The 21,294-nt window shown below is 39.4% G+C and overlaps 1 protein-coding gene across 4 annotated transcripts; it reads left to right on the forward strand.

Moving 5' to 3' along the window:
- The first annotated feature begins 621 nt into the window (after positions 1–621).
- On the forward strand, positions 622–19,901 carry card11 (caspase recruitment domain family, member 11). Of its 4 annotated transcripts, none has more exons than XM_086094762.1 (25): positions 622–782; positions 7,753–7,960; positions 8,049–8,186; positions 8,384–8,560; positions 9,072–9,220; positions 10,306–10,485; positions 10,738–10,884; positions 11,204–11,329; positions 11,400–11,594; positions 11,695–11,847; positions 12,185–12,254; positions 12,317–12,501; positions 13,017–13,123; positions 13,652–13,686; positions 13,767–13,890; positions 13,966–14,167; positions 14,261–14,387; positions 14,458–14,701; positions 15,993–16,077; positions 16,253–16,348; positions 16,590–16,698; positions 17,405–17,590; positions 17,876–17,997; positions 18,112–18,227; positions 19,595–19,901. In XM_086094762.1, exons 2-25 carry the CDS (start codon positions 7,762–7,764, stop codon positions 19,797–19,799), a joined length of 3,477 nt encoding a protein of 1,158 aa, XP_085950888.1. In that variant the 5' UTR covers positions 622–782; positions 7,753–7,761; the 3' UTR covers positions 19,800–19,901. The 4 variants fall into 4 exon arrangements, with proteins under 4 accessions (XP_085950888.1, XP_085951048.1, XP_085951128.1 ...); XM_086094922.1 differs by having other exon boundaries at positions 17,408–17,590; XM_086095002.1 differs by having other exon boundaries at positions 12,185–12,227.
- Positions 19,902–21,294: the final 1,393 nt, after the last annotated feature.

Below are 21,294 nucleotides of genomic sequence, written 5' to 3' on the forward strand. Positions count from 1 at the left end.
CGTTTTCTGGTGTACAGTTTTTAAAACATGTATAGAAAGTGTAACATAACATAAATTAAATAATAATAATAATAATAATAATAATAATAATAATAATAATAATAATAATAATAATAATAATAATAATAATTATTATTATTATTATTATTATTATTATTTTAATTTAATTTATATAATTTAATGATTATATTATTTGATGTTATATATTATATAATATATATATTAAAATATATATATATATTATTATTATTATTATTATTATTACTATTATTATTATTATTATTATTATTATTATTATTAGTATTATTATTATTATTATTATTATTATTATTATTATCAAGGAAGACTATAGGAACGGAAGAAGATTGAAGAACATTCTAATACCGTCTATATTGCACGGGTATGAGGAACGATCGAGTCAAAATTAATAAATAGTAAAAATAATAAATATCACCTCACAGTTTTAGAGGAGAAGAGTCCCAAACAAACAAAAATTATGGAAGAAAACATAATACAGTTCAGGTATTTCAGTTTTGTTAGGCAGATGCATTAAGCCACGAAACAGCCCCCCCCCCCCCCTCTCTCTCTCTCTCTCTCTTTCATTAAAATCCACACGCTCGCTGTGTTCACTACTGCTATGGCTCTGAGACAAAGTTGACTTTTTGTGTCTTCTAGTGGAGAAAGAGCATATGTGTATTTTAAAAGACAATAACTGCTGACAGTGGCACGTCTCCTTTTGAATTTCACCCGACTGCGCTGGCTGTTTATCGTCCACATCTCAGGTAAGCTAAACTTTTCGCTCATGTAGGTGTAGTGAAGTAGCCTACGTCCAGTGAAGTATAAGGCTGAATTTTGCTGTCCATGTGTTGCTCAAACATGTAAAATGTTAGAAAGATGCAATCAACTAATTATCTAATTTCAACAACAAGTTTAGCTGTATTTCAAACCCGCTCTGCACAAAATGAGTCAAATGGAACACAGTCACCTGCTTAAAGGGTTAGGCAAACATGAGATTCTACATTTTCTGCACTACCACAGCTTTACATGAACAAACGAATGAGGTCCAATTAAACACAAACAAGGACGTTTGTACAAAAATACCAATGCTCACTTGAGTGACACTGTCACATAGACATTTAATATTTCACAATATATTTGTAACGAATCATTTCACTGCGTCATATTCAGAGGCGTTTGTAATGTTCTGTCACTCCCATATAGCTAGTAAAAAGATCAATAAATTCTAGGAAATAGTGTTGCCGCTGAATGTGATGCAGTTCAACACCACTGTAAAATACAACTACTGTACTATAATAAATACATTCTTAAATGAATCATTGTCGAGCTGTCAATCAAAACTCAATATGTTGTCATTTGATGTCATTTGATTGTACAGGTGTACATTTGTAGTCAGAGTTTATTCAGAAGACATTTGTCAAAGATGGAACAAATTATACGTACATGGAAAAAAGCACACCAAAAAGAATAATCAAGTGGGGTGGGGTGGGGGGCGTCTTTACTTTGTATGCTTTAAAGGCAACTTTTAATTTTATTTGTATTATATTTTTCTGCCACACATATTCTTCCCATAGTAAATTGATACGATTTCATGCTGGTAAAGACTTCCCTGTCTTTTCAAATACAATGCAGCCATTGCAAAACAAGCAAGCGCCCACTCACTCCTCTCTTCTCCTCCTCCCTTGGACTCTATACACAGGGCCAGCATATCATGTTTCTTCAGGCTTAGACAATGAAGTCTTTATAATGGCTTACACACACCTGAACCATTTGCATCTACATCAGTCAAATTCCAGGCCATCATACAGAATGCCAATGGATGACCGAGTTCAGTCTGTTTTGGTGCAGTAGTGAAAAGTTCCTTTGTTCAAAATGACTTAAAACTATATCTGGAAATAAGAACCGTCCACCTGTCCACCTTTAATCTGTGCAATCAATGCACCATCCATCCATCCATCCATCCATTTTGTACCATTTATCCGGGGTTTGGTCATTGGGGGCTGAAGCCCAGACTCCACTCTCCCCAGCCACTTCTGTGACTCCTCCCACAGGTGGTGAACCTATGGGAAGGGGGACCCACATTGCCCCAAGGTGCTCGCTATTGAGCCCTCCCTCCAGGCCTGGCTCCAGAAGCGGGCCCAGGCAAGATTGCCCATCGTATATTTAGATTAAATCAAAGATAAGAGATTTTTGTGATTGTGATTAATGGAACATGTTGGCGCATGTTCATACAATATGAACAGACGTATGCAGTCCCTACTACTATAAAAATCTAAATAGATCAATCATGTCTTATAAATGTCTTATGTACTGCATCAACAGTGCACTAAAAGTAATTACATTAGCAAAAAAAAAAAATGTATCAGCATAATGCACAATAATATCCCTATTTTGGTAGACTGGCCTTGTGCGCTCAACGTAAACTTTCTTTTGGTGCAGGCGCAAGTCTCCTGCGTATGGGGCCCTTTTGTTCCTCTCTGGGCTTTCCTTACACACGAAGCTGCCGCGCCCCCAACTTACCTGATATTTTTCTTACTGTGACTGTGCCGGAGCAAGTCCAGTTTAGCGTGTTTTTGTGAATTTGGTAGACCGCACTATCGCTGGGCGTTCCGCGGACCGACTGCATTTCTAATACACGTTCCCTGGCACATCTGCAAATTTGGTTACAAAAAGCAGGACAGATTTTAGACTCGGTAAAACCACGTCTAACTGATTGCGCAGGTGGTGTAAAAACGATTTTGGCGGGTTAGATGGAGGGGCAGGCAGACAGATTCTGAGCTCCGCTGACATGACATCTGGAGGACGAGTGGTACAGTGTTTACGAATCAGGTTTATGGCGAGACCAGACAGATCTGTGACCTTGTTTGTTTAGTGATCACTCAGTTTGTGACAAAAAAATTAGTGTGGGAATGTAGCTCATGGATCGAGAAGTTGTTTTTGGATTCCGTTTTATACACCTCAATGGTCACCTACAGCGATCATATTAATACAGATGCCTCACTGAGCTCCATCTATCAATTTTACGCTACATTCCTCTCCCACTCGTCAAGATGACCTCCTGGGTAAAATTAAGACAGGGACTAATGGCTTCAGATTAGGAGGCTTCTCAGCATCCACTGAGACCACATACTTTGGAAAAAGCAGAGATGAGATTCTCAGGCCACCTCCACAACTCCGTTACTCATTGTGTCCTCATTTAAATGATGAACAGAACTGCTGACAAATGGTTGTCCGATGTACAAATGCAAGAACCTCTGTCTTACAGAAAAAACAGGTGCTTAAAAGTCATATTAAAACCACGGTATTGGCGGTATTGTGACCCGTTTTGGGCTTTATGATGGTTCTGACCGAGTCATTTCAAAATAAAATAAAATACTGCCCTCGGGTTAGAAGGTTATTTTTTAAATAATTAGAAAATAAAATGTTAAAAGATGGTGCTTGCACGTTCATTTTCACTATCCATCCTGTTTGAGAGAGGCCATGTGCTTATAAAAATGCAAAAAAACATGTATTACTACTTGATCATGATTAGGGATGGGCGAATACCGATACCAGGTATCTATATTGGACCGATACCAAGTTCTAGGTCGTGGCAACGGTGGCCGATACCAGTAATAGGCTGCCCTCTTAAAAGTTGGAAATTAGAAGAATGGAACATTGACATAAATTTCATGCAATTTTAAGGGAAAATCATATATTGGGATAAATAGGTATTTCTCTCAAATGATCTGTCATTGTATTTTGGGAGAGATTTTATGTATCAAAAGTACTCGTGGTATTGGTGATTGGTATTGGTATCTGTGACTACTCAAAAGTTGAGTACTTGTACTCGTATCGGTCTGAAAAAAGTGTCATAGACCATCACTATATTCATGATATTTGTCGATTAAGCAATACATGAAGCACTCCTGCCTCAGCCAGGCTGGAGCTGCTCATACTGTAGAGGGAAAATTGGCATTGAACCTATTCTGCCATTCAGGTATGAGGATGTGTTGCCGCAACATGTCATGCTGCTAGTACCGTAATATAAATTGCCAAGTTCTGCCAGACACAAAAAGATGTTTGACGACAAGTGGTGTGCGATACCGCAAATTTTGGTACTGAGCTGATACCAAGTAAATACAGGGCCAATATAGCCGATACCGATATGCTTTTTGAAAATTATGGTGTATAATGTTTTTATTTTTTATGAAGGTAGCTGTATCATCGAATTGATTATTCACTCAATTCTCAACTTTTAAGTATTTTTGTGGTTTTTCATTTTCAAACAAAGAACAAAATTAGGACGTTTATTGAAAAACAGAAAATACTTTCTCATTGCCCCCCAAAACATTCCGACCATAACAAAATATATGTTTTTTATGTTCAAGTGCACAAAGTAGTCATAGGAAAATACATTTGAAAAATACTTTATCAAACACTGTTCAGAAACTACAAATACAGAAAATAATTCAAAATTCTGCCTTCATCACTTATTTTTCAACCTAAATAAACAAAATAGTAAAGATTATCATGCAACAACAAATATAAAACATCAAAGAAAAAATTTCAAGTACTACTTGCAATCTACTAGAAACATGAGATGCCTGGAAATCTGGACTCACTCGCAGCTTTGCCAGAGTGAGAGTCTGGTCAACCGCCCTAACAGAGCTAACATACAGCGGACAGAAAAGCTGTCTATGGATGCCTGTCCAGAACTTCTTTCCTTTTCAAGAAGGTGGGTGTAACTTGCCCGGTCACGTGATGCAATTAGGAGGGGAGGAGAGTACAGTTGTGCGATACTTGAGATTTGATACCAAGTAAATACTGGTGCCAACATCGCCAATACCGATACCAAGGACTTTTAGGTTAATAAAATATTATGATATTTTAAATCATTTGTCTTATTAAATAACTCTTTTTTTTTGCAAATTAGATTTTCTTGTTAGGTTCTTAAACATGCCATAATATAATATCCTCAATGGAATCATTCCTGGGCTCTTAATTAAATTTGCAATGTAGTATTAATCTTCATATTCTTAGCCCCTGTCACCCTTCTGCACTCAAAGAAAAATCGAAGTTCCTCTAGTCTAGTCACATTACATAAACGATACTTACATCTTGTGCTACACTAATACCTAGCCCAACTAGTAGTTGGAAGAGCTCAAAGTGCTCTGGTATCGATCCGATACCAATACTCACGTTGGTATCGATTCTATCGATACTTGGATCGATCTGCACAGCCCTAGCAAATATGCCTGTTGCTACTGTGATATGCCTGTTATCTGTTTGACCAAACCACAGCAGTACTTAAAAGAGCCAAACTGAAACTAAACTACTAGATCGATAGTGCCAGTATCGATCCGATATCGATGCTGACTTGGTATCGATAATATAGATATTTGGATCGATCCGCCCACCACTAACTGGCACTCCGATAAAAAATGGAAATGCAAAGTTTAGCGTGGCCTCATGTAACCATGTCCTTATAGTCACTTTGAGAGGACGCAATGCAAACATCTTCAAAACGATGCTATGAGAGTGAAACATGCTCACGCATGTGTAAAGCACTCTGAACTCGCCCGAAATGAGGCTTCTACTCACATCTGGTTGGCCAAGGAGGAAGCAAAGCTGAATTTTCTCAACAGCAAACTCTAAAATAAGAGAATAGGGAAGAGGAAGCAAATCTGTGGTTTCTGCAGAGGTGTGCGCACAAGTGTATGCGTATACGTGTGTGTGTGTGTGAGTTTGAGTGTATGCATGAGTTGGTGTGTGCTTTTAAGGTTTCATGATCTGCTTTGAACCCTGGTAGCATAGTTGTGGTATGTGATTTATCTGTTATCTCCCAGGCTACATTTTAAACGTTACTTATCCTTGGTTTAGCTATGTGACTTTCTTAAATAACTAAGGAAAAAAAGCTGAATGGCACCACTTTTTCCTCTTACCAGTAACCTCTTAAAACAGATTACTCACTCATTTCATAGTGACCTTGCCAATTTTGCACGCCCGTTTACTGCCATAACTATTGTATTCATTGTTCATTGTGAGCCATCACTCTGGCTCATTTGCAAAAGTGTTGCTCTTCAGTATTACGTCAATGTTCTGAAATGTTACACAAGAGCAAGCATGCCAGTTTACATGCATGGCAACATCAGATAGACTGTATATAGCGACATCATGCAAGGTGTGTATGGCTTAGATGAGAAAGTTAAACGTTGGTTAGAAAACATGAATACAGAGCGGAAAATATAAATATGATCAACTTGTGTGGGGAAACAGTTTGTGTTGTCACAATAAGGACCTTATTTGTATCCATTATCCAGTTAAAGTTTTAACATCTGTCATATAGCACGTTGGATTACGCTACTGCTAATGATCACTTTCGTGTTATGTTCTCATTGTTACTTTTCTTTCCTAAGGAAGTCATGTTGCTATTTATTGCCAAGCTTGTTCGTTTTGCTGTAGCCTACCGTTAATCACACACCTTTTTTCCATTATGTACATACAAAGACGCTTTGACAGTGCAGTCGCTTTTCAAGTTCAGACAAAGCACTTTGGCACAGAAAATGTGCAGAACCTGACATTAGATATTGGTACAATAAAGATGATCTTATAATGTATACTAGTGATTTTGGAACAAAGGCCAAGGCAATAATAAAGTTTACAATTTCACATTTTTCAAGTTATATAGATATTTAATTCTCAATATCCATTTTTCACAGGAAAATAAAATAAAAAATAAGATGGGTGGTGTCGAAGAAATAATTACCCTTCCCTATTTTTAGGCTTAAATATTTTATAACATTTCAAACCAGTACTTTTAACAGAAATGTATTATGGATTCTTAGCATGTTCTCAAGAGGAATTGGCATGTTTTGGAGCTTTTATATATTATTTACTGGCCCTGTTAAGTCTTTACGTTTTCATATAGACATTCCACTGGTCTAAATATGGTATATGGTATTCTGGTTAATATTGCGTTAATGGAATATGAGTTAAGCAGCAAAATGCAGCCGTTTTTATCCATCTCAGGGGGCGGCCATTTTGCTAATTGCTGTCCACTGAAGATGACATCACTGTTGCTCAGGTCTCTGGTAACAACCAATCACAGCTCAGCTTCTGAAAACAGGTGAACTATGATTAGTCGAGCCGCTACTCCTCCGCGTTGAGAGGAGCCAGCTGCGGTGGCTCGGGCATCTGGTTCGGATGCCTCCTGGACTGTGTCTCTCGGCTGGCCTGGGAACGGCTTGGGATCCCAGCGGAGGAGCTGGTTGAAGTGGCTGGGGAGAGAGAAGTCTGGGATGGATGTCATGTTTAGACTACTGACGTCACATATAACATATTATTGTCAAGAAATGTTTAAGGTTGACTTCCGCTTTAAATATTAAGAGTGTGACATTGGTAAGCACACCACCTTTGAAAGTAATCTCTCTCTCTCTCTTTTTTTTTTTAATTCACTTCATGATTGAAATCATCTGTGGTAGAATTTTTATATATTTTTCATTTAAAATGTTGTAAACTAAATGTAACCTTTATAGACTTTCAGGATCTTTTGAATCCTTAAATTAATTTACTGGGGGGGGGGGGGGATCTGTATGCGAACATCTACAAATGTCATTTATTTGCAATCAATGTCTTGTATTTGTGGGATAATTTTTTTTGCAAGTATGCCAAACAAAATATTGATTTTGAAAATAAACTTGAAGTTTTCTAACAAAAAACAAATGTCTTTTGATTTTTGTCTTGCCATGCAAGGCGCATGAGATGGAGAACGGCACACCAGGGATACTTGATGATGTTGAGATACGCTGGGAGAACGTGGAGTGCAAACGCTACGAAATTTGTCGCATCATCTCTCCGGCCAAGCTCACTCCTTACCTTCGCCAGTGCAAAGTGTTAGATGAGCAAGATGAAGATGAGATTCTCAACTCTTTACTGCTGGTCTCCAGAGCAAACCGCACAAGTATGTAGTCAGATATGTGTGTGTTTTATTTAACATTCAACGTAAAAAAATAATTGGGAATGACATCAAAACAATCATCTCCCTTCAGGTCGACTTCTTGACATCCTGCACTCCAAGGGAGAACGGGGATATGTGGTGTTTCTGGAGAGCTTGGAATTTTACTATCCGGAACTTTACAAACAGGTCACAGGGAAGAATCCCACGCGTCGCTTCTCCACCATCGTAGGTGAGATGCATCTGTGGTGAAGGTTTGAATGATGCCAAATAAAACCTTTACTTTCACTTCAAAAAATATTCCCAGTTATACTAGGCTAGTGCTCTGCAAATGTTCCCCGAATTATAATCATAGAATATGATACTATCGTTACTTGCATATTATACAGTTCATAATGATCAATGTTTTTCCTTGCCTCATTGCCGCAGTCGAGGAGGGTCATGAAGGTCTGACCCAGTTTTTGATGAACGAGGTGGTGAAGCTGCAGCAGCAGTCTAAAGTGAAGACCCTGCAGCATGCTGAACTCAGCAGGAAGAACTGCATCCTGGAGGATGAGCAGAAGAAACTGCGCCTCGTAAATCAGGAACTTCATACCTCGCAACAGAGTAAACAAGAAAATCCAGCTGTTATTGAAGATGTGCAAAGTCCCTCTTTTGTTTTAGAATGAAAGTTCATAACAGTTATCCATTCACCACCATGTCAGACACCACCATTTTAGTTTACATTTAGTTTGGCTTAGCAGTCTAGTAAGCACCTCAAACACATTTATAGTGCACAAGAATCTAAACTACGGGAAACACAGGCGACTCTATTTTGCCTGTCACGCCATTATTCAGACGATGCTAAGGTTAAAATGTTTGTGGTGAGGGTGGATTTGAAAATGTGCAATCCTAAAAACACCAGTTCCTCCTTCATTGTGCTGTTTAGGAAAGCGTGACGATTCATTTTCATAATTCCTCCTTCTGTTGCAGTTTTGTGACATAAATTTAGTGTGCATGAATACTGATGAAATGTACAGTGAAGTCCATATACACAATTTGGGATCTCAAGTAGTGGGATATGCTGTAATTTTGGGGCCACTGTGTCATTACTCACAACCCATGTGTGGGTCTACAGGGTTTAACAAAATGAAAGAAGAAAGAAACACCTACAGCGATGAGCTGCTGAGAGTCAAGGATGAGAACTACAAACTGGCCATGAGATATGCTGCTCTGAGTGAGGAGAAGAACTTAGCAGTGATGAGGAGCAGAGACCTGCAGCTGGAGGTAATGATGAAAAGTTCTTCATATCAACATTAAGTACCCATACAAAGACACACTATTGTATGCAGGATCAAAAATGCCAAAATAAAAAATAAATAATTAAATAAATAAAAGTGAACATAAAAACGGATACAAAATAAAATTATAAATATATATATATATATATATATATATAAATGTGGAAATAAATACAAAATAAAAATATAAATTTAAATGTAAATAAATAAATAAATGCTCTCGTATATATTTATTTCATGCTGTAGTCAACATGAAATGCGTCATGAAATGTTATTCAATTGAGGGGGCGGCTCAAAGTGTGTGTATATATATATATATATATATATATATATATAAGTTTTTATTTTCACTTTTATTTATTTATATATATTTTATTTTGGCATTTTTGGTCCTCCATAGTACTATTGCAAAAATCTCATACATTTGAAATGAACTTCTTACAATAAGATATATCATCGCCTACAGTATATAGACATTCATCAGTCACATCATTAGGTAATAGATACTACCTAAACCTAAAGAGATCCTATACAAGATTTGTATCAAAAGTAAGATCCCGTACCAACCAACTGGACTAACACCGAGATCTATGAATACATTCAATTTGGCCTCATAATATCCCATCACAGCACTGGGATTGCCAAAATCTGAGGATACAGGATCTCAAACTCTTCTACTTTTGACACCATCGTTCCATCCTCCTCAACCACTTGTCTGACCACCTTGGCGTTGCTGCTACAGCACTATCCTGGTTCAAGTCATACCTGTCTAATAGGGAACAATTTGTCACCATCCATAGCTCCAGATCCACTCCAGCTCTAGTCACTCAAGGAGTACCACAAGGTTCTGTACTTAGACCCTTGTCTTTCACCATCCACACGCTCCATCTTGGTCAGATGATGTGCGTACTGCATATGTCACACTTTGAGCTGTTTTTGTGTTGTCCCTCTGATGTGGTGCAATAAGATCACTAAATTGTTACATCCTTTTGGTTTGTGCATGTGTTCCTAATGTACTGTCCAGTAGACTTTAACAATTTCTTTCTTTCTGTGTTACCTCTGTTCAAACAGATTGACCAGTTTAAGCACAGTTTAAACAAGATGGAGGAAGAGTGTAAGATGGAGAGGAAGCAAAGTCTCAAACTGAAGAACGACATCGAGAATCGCCCCAAGAGGGAGCAGATCTTCGAACTCGAGAGGGAGAATGAGACACTCAAAATTAAACTACAGGAGCTGCAGTCCATCATCCAGGTGTGGACTAACCTGCAATCTCAGACATCATTTGGGGGGGCGGGGGTGAGGGGTGTGGGAACTAATAAAGAGGTATTTACATGTTCACAAAATGAAAAACATCAACTAGTTAAAAATGGCAATGACACTTTCACTGTGAGTCAGTCAGTACAAATAGTTATCATTTTTGTGTGTGCCAAAAGTACTGTATATACTGCTTTATAAAACATTTTAAATATATATATATTTTTGGGTTTGTTTTTGAATGCCAAGCCTGGTCCCCTGTCTACATCGGACAAAGACATTCTTGACATTTTGGAGCATGACAGACAGGAAGCGATTGAAGATAGACAGGACCTGGTCAACCGCCTCTACAACCTTCATGAGGAAGTCAGACAGGCAGAGGAACTGCGAGATAAGGTAACGAACAGACATGGTCAAGGGGGGATTAAAGTTCGTCAATGACCAGCTAGCTTGGAAAGACATACTGTACATTCCTCACAAAAAAATTACGGATACTGGATTCCGGGTGAAAATTTCAGGATGAACTTAAAATGCACTACAAACGTCACAGCTAAACTCCATTTGACATTCTGAATGTCTAACTCTTCAAGTTGTTTAAGTGCTTACACAACCATCTGTTAGCTGAATGTCATAATTCACAACAGACATCTGACCCATGAATTTCAATTGGCCAATTAATTTCTTGGTTAATTCAAATTGCTAATTGTTGTCGCAGTATCTGGAGGAGAAGGAGGACCTGGAGCTCAAGTGCACCACATTGCAGAAAGACTGTCTGATGTACCGCAACCGAATGGACACCATCACCGTGCAGCTCAAGGAAGTGGAAAAGGAGCGGGACCAGGTGACTCAATACACGTCCACAGTCACACACGAGTTTTTCTGTGACCTTGCGTGTATATTCTGTGCCACAGGCCTTCCGGGCCAGAGACGATGCCCAGCACCAGTTCTCACAGAGTCTGATTGACAAAGACAAGTATCGCAAGCAGATTAGAGAGTTGGAGGAGAAGAGCGATGAGCTCCAGATTGAAATGGTGCGGAAAGAAGCCCGGCTGGTCACGCTGGAGTCTCGCATGCGACGGATCTCTAAGGACATTGCCTTAGATCAGGTTTCACATTTTTACATCTTTTTTTTATTTTTTTATATATAATGTAAGGAAACACAAATGTGCTAATGTTCAGGATTTTTTTTGTTCTTCATTTTCTCAGAGTTTACCAAGGGACTCACCCCCAACCATCCTCTTTCAGCGGGATCTAAAACCTGCCCAGGGTCAGTCAGAATGGTCCAGTGACGAGTCAACAGAGGAAACGATTTTACCTGAGGAGTCCCGCCTCAGACGCAGACCCAATCTCAAAGCAGTGGTCAGGCAACTTCCACCACTCAAATTGTAATACATGATCATAGAATGCTGAATCAAAGAACGGCAAACATACTACTTTTCATTTATGGCAATACAGCTGGTATTCGGTCTTGCATTTTCCCCTAAAAGGCAAAGGAAAGTGTTTATGAATAATGACATTTATTTATCTGGACTTGCAAATGTTATAAAATAATAATTTTCACCTGTTCAAACAATTCGTTGGCTAAGTCTGAACGGCTCTTACGTCCTTTTAGACAAGGGCTTTTTGTGTGCTGTCATCAAAATGCTGCAATTAAACATTTATCATTTCTTCAATGTGTTTATGCTTGACCTTTTAGAACAGAGCCAAGTCTCCCAGCTGGGCCCACAAAGACCTTCCAAGTAACATACAACCTTCTCATCCGGCTGGTAATACTCAATTCACATTCGTGTTCCATTATGAACTTGTCAAAAACGTTTTATGTTGACAGCCAATGGTGGGGATCATCTTGAAATTCACATGCCAAACATACCAGCCAACAGCAACTCCCTCCCACCCTCACCTAGTTTGGCCCCTGTATCCCCCACGTATCCCCACAGTTTGACCACCGCCCTCACTTTATCCTCTTCTTCACACCCTCACTCCATGACGGAACAACTCAACAGGCCAAATATGGTGAGGATGACCCCAAAAGAGATTAAATGCAGTATTATCTGTCATGGGAATTGTTTAAAGGGGAAGTCCACCTTAAACATTTCTTGACAATAATATGTCATATGTGACCTCACTAGTCTAAAGATGACATTCCGATTATTACATTTGTGTAATATGAGTTATGAAGCAAAATCCAGCCGTTTTTATCCATCTCAGAGGGCGGCCATTTTGCTACTTGCTGCCGACTGAAGATGACATCAAAGTTGCTCAGGGCTCAGGCAACGACCAATCATAGCGCACCTGTTTTGTGAAGCTGAGCTGTGATTGGTTGTTACCTGAGATCTGAGCAACTGTGATGAAATTTTCACTATACGGCAAGTGGCAAAATGGCCGCCTTTTGATATTGATAAAAGCTGCTGGATTTTGCTGCTTAACTCATATTCCACTAACGCAATACTAACCAGAATACCATATTTAGACTAGTGATAGTACTGTCAATATTTTTTTAACTAATATTGTTTTGTCAAATTCTCTAGATGCGTTACCGTAACGACAGCATCCAATCCATGCAGCCTGAGCCCCCCGAAAAAGCATCTTTATACCGGAGAGAAAGGGAGAATGAAAACGACTTCCAGCCCCGCAGGTAGCCAGGGCGCCATGTCTCATCACTGTATATACAGTATGTAGAGATAATGCAGTGGTCTGTGACTTTGGACTTCTTTGGATTCAGTTTTTTTTGCTGAGGAACTTTCCTTTCCTATTAGCTTGATGACCTGGGAGTACTTAACCCACCTTTAACTAGTTACACCTAACCAAACGTTGCGAAAGGAAAGGTGACATATTACCCATATCTCGGCAGCAATATGAAAAGCAACAGGCCTCCACTGAAGTTTATCGCAGTTTCTGGCTACAACCCACAATGACATCACAAATTATTTTTAAACAGTGCTAGTGCTGCCTTTTCTGTGTTTGACAGCGAGCAGCCTTTCATCTCTCATTAACCCGGTTACGTTCTACTAAGGGGAAATAGAGGTGGTGGAACAGTTAGATTAAGCTTTTCAAAGAGGCCATGTATGGGTTTTTTTTCTGCACATCTTCAGCTATACTGTTGTTTTTACTTTTACTACTATAAATGACAACAACAAAAAATCCTCCATTTTGTTTCTTCCAGCCTCTCGGACTTTGACAGTGACACTATGGAATTTGGTAATATAAATTGACAAAACTTACCACTATGAAAGCTGCTTTAGCTTTAGACCCAAACCACCTCCAAAATCCTTCTTTAGAGGAGGAAGTGGGGCGTGGCCCACCATCTGTCCACTCATCTTCCTCATCCCATCAGTCAGAAGTCATGGACACTTACGACATGGAGCAAGTCAAAAATATCTTCAGGAAACTTTCTCTGGAAAGGTACATGACACACAAAAGCACTTTGCTGCATGCAAACAGAACTCCTCTCCTCATCATGTTTATTTGTGTGCGCAGGCCATTTCGTCCGTCTCTGTCCTCCTTGTCTAGTATCAGCTCAGCCCTAAAGCCTGTACAGGAGTTGACGTTATTAGGTGAAAACCTGCTGAAGGACACCACGATTGTTGGCGGCAATGACAGTGGGATTTTTATCTCGTCCGTCCAGCCGGGTTCTGTTGCTGAGAAGACTGGGTTGCGAGAGGGTCACCGCCTGTTGTTGGTCAGATTGAATAAAAACTACATTGGAGTAGGACAAGCAGAGAAGGCCTAAGTATGTTTTTGTTTGTCTCTTGTGTTATGACTATCTTCTCAGCTTGAGGGGCGCATACGTGGAGAGAACCAGAGGATTTCGTTGGAAACCAGCACCCAGGAGGAAGCCCACTGGGTGCTGCAGTACTGCTCTGGACTGATCAGGCTGCATTATCGAGCCAACTTTGACTGTAAGTGTGTGACCTTAAAGGATTTGAACAACTTTCATATTTGACTCAGATGGCTGTATGTGCACGCCAGCTTACCGTCGTCTTCAGAGGGACCTGGAAGAAGGCACGCGGGTTTCTGGAGACTCCTTCTACATACGGGTGAACCTCAACATCTCCAGCCAGTTAGACAACTGCTCGCTGAGTGTGCAGTGTGATGAGGTGGTCCACGTTCTGGACACAAAGCACCAAGACCAAAATGACTGGATGTGTGCCCGTGTTGACCCCTACAGCGGCTGTGACCGGCTCGACCATGGGACTCTGCCTTGTAACTCACGGTAAGAGAAACCTGAGAAAACTGTCTTACTGTCTTAAGGTTTTACCTTATAGGGCCCTATTTTCATGGCCAGTGCAAGTCTACTGTGTATAGTATTGCATCTTAATTTCGTCAACGAAAACGGAATAAAAATTTTTTTGTCAACACACATTTAGACTAAACTAAAACACTCATTAATAAACAATAACAGGGACTTAATCAGTATGCATTTTCATCAACTAATGAAAATGAGACGAAAATGTACTTCACTTATTAAAAACTGGACTAAAATCTATGGACATTTTATTTCCTGAACAAAAACGAGACAAAAATTATATGATTTTGTAAAATCTTGTCTGCTAATCTGTCACTGTGACACTGTCATGTGACACACAGTGACACCCCCTTCCCCCTTTAAAATCAAACATGGGACAGACAGGAGGTGGATTCACAGTGAAAGGTTCAAAAAAAGAAGACGTAAATGATAGTTATAACGTAAGTACATAACATTAACCCAACGGCCATAACAATAATGTTAAGTTAAATCATTCGCTGCCATTGACGGCTACGGACGGCTAAAAATTAATTTGAACTATTTCTATTAGTTACATTTTTTTCCCCACTTTTGTTAACAAGATTATGACTAGAATTTTTTTTATTGTACATTTAGAACAGATATAAAATTTGTGATTAATCGTGAGTTAATTAGTGAAGTCATGCGATTAATTACCATTAAAAATTGTAATCGCCTGTCGCCCCTAATTTTTTATCTTTTAAAAAAAAATTTTTTTATGGCAATGGATGAGTTAATCCGACCGCTAACTAATGCTGGCTAATTTACTAGCTCATAGCATGGAGCCATAGTAGCCACTTGTTGACATTGTAATTGTGTGTGAAGTTGTTTTTCCATCAAAAAGGTCCAAAATGTTCAACATTATCTGCTGACAAAAATATATACAGGGGTAAAATGTAAAATGATTGTCCTGAAAACGAGACTAAAACGTTGACAGTTTTTGTTGACAAAAACTAGACGAATACAATTGTGTTTTCTTGGACTAAAATAAAAACTAAAACGCTAGACTAACAAGCGTGATCGAAACTGGACTAAAACTGAGACTAAATTTAAAAATGGCTGATAAATTCAACACTAGTACAGACAATTTTCCACCTCTGGTAACCTGTATTCACTCTTAGGAGACTTACAAAGCTGTACACGTTACACATTTTTTACATATACAATATGTTACGCAATCTGTTGGCAGCATCTCAATGAAACCAATCATGCGTGTTTGTGTGTGTGATTGTAAACGTAGGGCTCAGCAGCTACTCCTAGTAAAGATACAGAAGTTGATGTGTCGAGGGGGGAAAGAAGAAAATGAAATGCAGCGCAGCATGAGGGTAAGGATTTATTTTCAGAAGTTATTCTTCAAATGTATTTGATTTTGATAGAGAACATGGAATCAAGGTGAAATAATGACATCAATACACATATGCTGTATATACACCGTTTGCACTCAAATAAGTTGAATACAGTAAATCCAATCTGTTGAGTACGTGACATGCGCCTGTCTAGAACAATTTGCAGCCGGAAGAAGGCAGCACCTCTTCTGACCCCAAAGCCAGCCCGCGCATGTCCAGAGCCAGCACCTTCCTCACTCAGATCCTGCAGGTAACGAAGCATAAAAGCCGTACATCATCCAGATGTACGACAAGCAACTGTCCGTGCAGTTGAACGTCTCTTGCAGAAAGATCCTGAACAGAAAGGACAAATACAATACACGCACATATGCATGAACATTTGTTTTATAGCAGTGAATAATCAGTCAACTTAATTACTTCTGCTGTGTGTTAGGCGTAGACTTCAAATATCTTAATTCTGAAATACTCTGTCATTGTTGGTGCGTTTGTAGCTTGTCAGCAGGGCGGATACCAAATACAAGCGACTGAACAGCAACGAGCGTGTGAGGATTATCACCTCCAGTAGCACAAGGCAAGGCATAGACACGCTCAGAGCAGAAGGTCAGTACAAAGTGATGCAAAAGGGGGGGAGGCGAACTCCTTATATTTTGTCAGCGTTCAATGTAAACGATGAAAGCTTTCATGGGACATTCACAGTTTTGTAAATAAACCTGAATTTGGGAATTTAAGTTTCAGCTCAGCAGCTAATTTGACAAGGACTATATGGAAGTTAGCACTTGTTGTCATTGTTTAGGTCGATGATCGATAGTGAGAGTCCTGCAGGAGTTGAGAGCTTTCAGCATTGTACAATATCCAGTGGGGAAAGTGCTACTTTGACCTGAAATCGAACAATTAAACTCCTACGTGTATAATGACGGTTGTGTAATGTTTTGCAATCAAAGGTTCACACCGATTTTGGAATGATCCTAATGTAATTATCGTACAGTACAAACTAGTGGAGAGGGAAGGCAGTGAGCGCAGTTATCAGGTGAATATTTCTGCATTTATGTGCAAATAGTCATTGAGTTACTCATATTTGACAACAGGAAGCACTAGACCACATGGATCATGCATTCAAATTTGAAGAGTTTAACTCTGTTTTGTGTTTCTCTTTCTTCTTCTTTTTTTAAATCACTGATAAGGCATTTCTTTCTGTCTTTTTTTTTATCTGATATTTTGTTGTGGAACCCCCTTGAACACCATCACTCATAGGAAAGCATGATCTTTTATATCAATCTATATCCTCTGCGCTGCCTTTGGTTTCAAGCAGACGCAGTTGATCCCGAGGGGGAGATGAGCAGGAGTTTGAACCTGACCCCCTACACACATGTCACCCCCCAATGGACTGAGAGGCGAAGACCGGTCCTCTTCACCCCCACCGCTTTAGCCAAAACACTTTCACAGAAGTTAGTTAATATGGGGGGTGCCATGGACTTCAGTGTGTGCAAACCAGGTTAGTCTGTGGTGGGAATATGCATGATTTTCAGGTATGGGGGGGGATTAATTGTGTTTTCACATGCTTAACCAATTGATACATTTACGTGCAGAGAGTACTGCAAAACACAATGACAATCGTCACGAGTCTGTGTTAGTAATGAGAAGTTGACTTGATGTCACATCTTTGCATAGATGTCTCAAGATAGGAACATCACAACTTTCTGTTCCTCCCAACAACCATTCTCAAGAGTTTCCCTTTGCATGCATGATCATTTTTCTTTCTTTTTCTTTTTTTTTTTAGACATTTTATCCAAAGAAGAGTTTAATGAGAAAATGAGTGCTGAGTCCTTCATTTACTGCAAAGAAAAACGTGGGACTTTTGAATTCCTCACCAGAGAATGCATAGAGGCCGTCGCTGCAAAGGTTGCTTGCACAGCCAATCATGACCAAACTTGCATATTTCTGCTTGAGCTTTAAGCGATTTGATCGCTATTTGTTCTGAAGTACATATATTCCTTCCTTTCTCACTGTCACCAGGGCAAACACTGCCTACTGGAAGCTGACCTGAGCTGTGTCAAAAACCTCCTGAGAGTAGAAATGTACCCAATCATCATCTTTGTCAAGATCTGCGAAAAGAATGTCAAGAAACTGCGGTAGGCGTTTTTCACAACACAAGTGGCACTTTTACTGAAAACCCCAAACGCAATTGAAATCACATTACAATTTCTAAGTGTGACAAAATGAACACTTTGCTTTTTGGGCAACATACTGCATTTCAGTCATGGCACAGGGTGCAGTGCGCCACCACAGAATGCAAATTTTCTTTTTTTAATTCTATGCAATGCAGAGTAGTTAAAAAAAATTTTTTATAGCATAGGCCTATGTTGTATATCGTCACCCTCTTAAAATAATTGCCTAAGTCATTTTTTTGGGCAATTTTTTTAATGCCTAAATCATGGTTCCATGTTTTTGCGTTTCCTGAAAAATCTGGGGAAAAAAATGACTTGGGCGATTATTTTAAGAAGGCATCAATATGCAACATTATTGTGGTTATCTTCCCACCAACTATTTTCATATAGAAATATCATATTTTTGTCTGGTTCAAAACCAGTGGTGAAGGGAAAGCAATGTCTTCTCTGTTGACCTAAACACACAAATCCTGACATTTGTTACATTATAAGTTATATTCATTTTTGCCTAATAGTGTATTATGTTCATTTTGTAGCATTTTCAAGTTGTGCTGCCTCTAGTACATGTTGAATGCCAATTTGTTGTTTTGTAAAAAAACCCACTGTGGTTGCACAAATGTGCACCCCCTCTTCTGATTGGCAATGTGGCTGTATTCAGAATTAACCAATAGCATTCAAACACACCTGTCCCGCCACTATAAAAAATATCTTCAATGAACCCCAAACAAACCTCAGCTGTCTAGTAGACTTTTGACTTATAGTCCTATTTTACAGCACAAGCTATGGTTTGCAAAATGTTTCCACATCATTAGAGGTTCAAAAATATCAGGCAGTAAAAGGGTACTAAAGAATTTCCAAGGCATTAATTATATCATGAAAAAAAAAGTGAAGACAATCATCATCAAGTTGAGAAAATATGGCACAGCAGTGGCATAACCAAATCATGGGCACCCCTTTGTATAGTATTGAAAGTTTCAATATCGGCAACATGATTATTAATAGGTGAATTAATCCCTAGGCGCAGCTTTTCATGTACGGGCCGGCCCACCACTGTCCAGCACATATACTGTATTAATACCTGTATGTCGATATTATGTATTCAATTCAAAAATTCATACCATGAGCTTGTTGTTGTACGGATACGTTCAATTCAGGTCAAATTTTGTGTATGTTTTGTGGAGAAATTGTCCTAATTGTTAGTGCAATGTTTGCACAACTGCTACACACACACACACACACACCTTTATTGCAGGTTCTCATCAAAGTAGGTGTATAACTACAACACTCACCACAACAGAGTCGTTTCCTTCCTGTTTCCTGTTCACACACAGGAAGTTGCCGCTGCGCCTGGAGTCGGAGGATGAGTTTCTGAGGTCAAGTAGGGCGAAAGAGAAGGAGCTGGAGGGTATTCCTTGCCACTACGCGTGCCTGGAGCCGGACACCTGGCCTGGGACAGATGACCTCATCAGAGTCGTCAAAGAGCGAATATTTGAGGAGCAGAATAAGACTGTGTGGGTGGAACAGGATCTCCTGTAGACACCTTTTGCATTTCTCACCCATGGGCTGTACATGAAAACAAACGTATTGCTGAACCACAACCAAAACATTTGTTAAAACTATACATTTATATGCTCTGTATTTAATACTCAAACAATAAACACAGTATATTTTGTAAAGATGTGCCTTGCATTTTTTGACGACATTAAATGGATGGATAACTAAATAGTACATGGGAACAAGAACTACATAACTTTAGCAAAACATGATGGAACTATACTGCCCTCTCGTGGCCAGTACGATACGTACAACAAAATGTCATTAAGAACGGCTACACGGCTTTTTTTTGGGTGCACTCACATACATATATGGTCTCCCAGGCGGAAAAGCGAACTCACGCCAACCACTCCGCCACCCGGAGCCCCAAGAACGGACACACTCTCTTGCTCTTTTGGGATTCAAAATGACGTCATTAATGTGCAATAATTAAAGTAATACATTAAAAAACGAAACAAAGCGAAAAATACAAACAAACTTGCTATAAACTAATTAACACTAACTGCATTTAAAAATAAAAGTCAAAACGAAATAAAAACTAACAATTAAAAAATAAAAATAAAAGTCAAAACGAAATAAAAACTAACACTGCATGACAAAAAAAAAAATCCAAAACCCAACTGCAGGTCAACTGCTTTAGCAGCATAAGACAAAAAATATTGATTCAATCAAGTTTAAGATGAACATGCAGAAGATATTGTGGTTCAGGTTTTGCAAATATCACCACAACGCATGTTCAGTTAAGCTGAGTAGTACTGAGGCCTTATTTGCATAATACAGTATTCTTGTCAGTGATTACTTGCATCAAAAGTAAATCACAGACTCTTTCTGAGTAGCAACCAACATGTTTTTTTTCTTTTTCTTTTTCTTTTTTTTCTTTTAATAGGACACAATATGATTTTGGGTCAATAATCTCATCTCCAAGCACGGGTAGCATTTATTTTATCAGTTACTCTCCTTGCAACACATGCAGTTTGTAATTCTGCATTTAATTGATTAATATATTCACACCACGGTAATCAATAATGGGAGTATTGGGAGTAAATAATACCTTGATTACCAGTGTCTCAGTGTCCGACACGCCTGAGAAGCAGGTGGATCAGAGCGGGGGGATATCATTTCCCTCTGCTCCATCTCACCTGCTCCCAATTTTAATGCACCACACACACACACTTGTATATACACTGGGTTGGGTCACATCCACGGTGTTGGGGTAGAGTTTGCCAGTCGGCAAGCTGGCAAACTCAGTAACAGGGTTAGCTTTCACTAGGTACGCTGGTCTGACCAGGACCTTTCCCCACTGGGCCTGGGGCTCGGGGGTGCCGCCCGCCTCCCAGTGCTCCCAGTGTTCCGCCCCACCTAGGGGTTGGAGATGGGCCTGGGTGCCCTAGCCGCTCCACTGTCCGGCCCCTCTCCGGCACCGATGCCTGGGTATGGGGGTATCCGGGGTTTAGGGTTTGGGGGGCTGGGGTCGGAG

This window comes from Leptonotus elevatus, chromosome 1 (genome assembly GCF_054856555.1).
Source record: "Leptonotus elevatus isolate MCC_2025b chromosome 1, RoL_Lele_1.0, whole genome shotgun sequence".
NCBI classification, from domain to species: domain Eukaryota; kingdom Metazoa; phylum Chordata; class Actinopteri; order Syngnathiformes; family Syngnathidae; genus Leptonotus; species Leptonotus elevatus.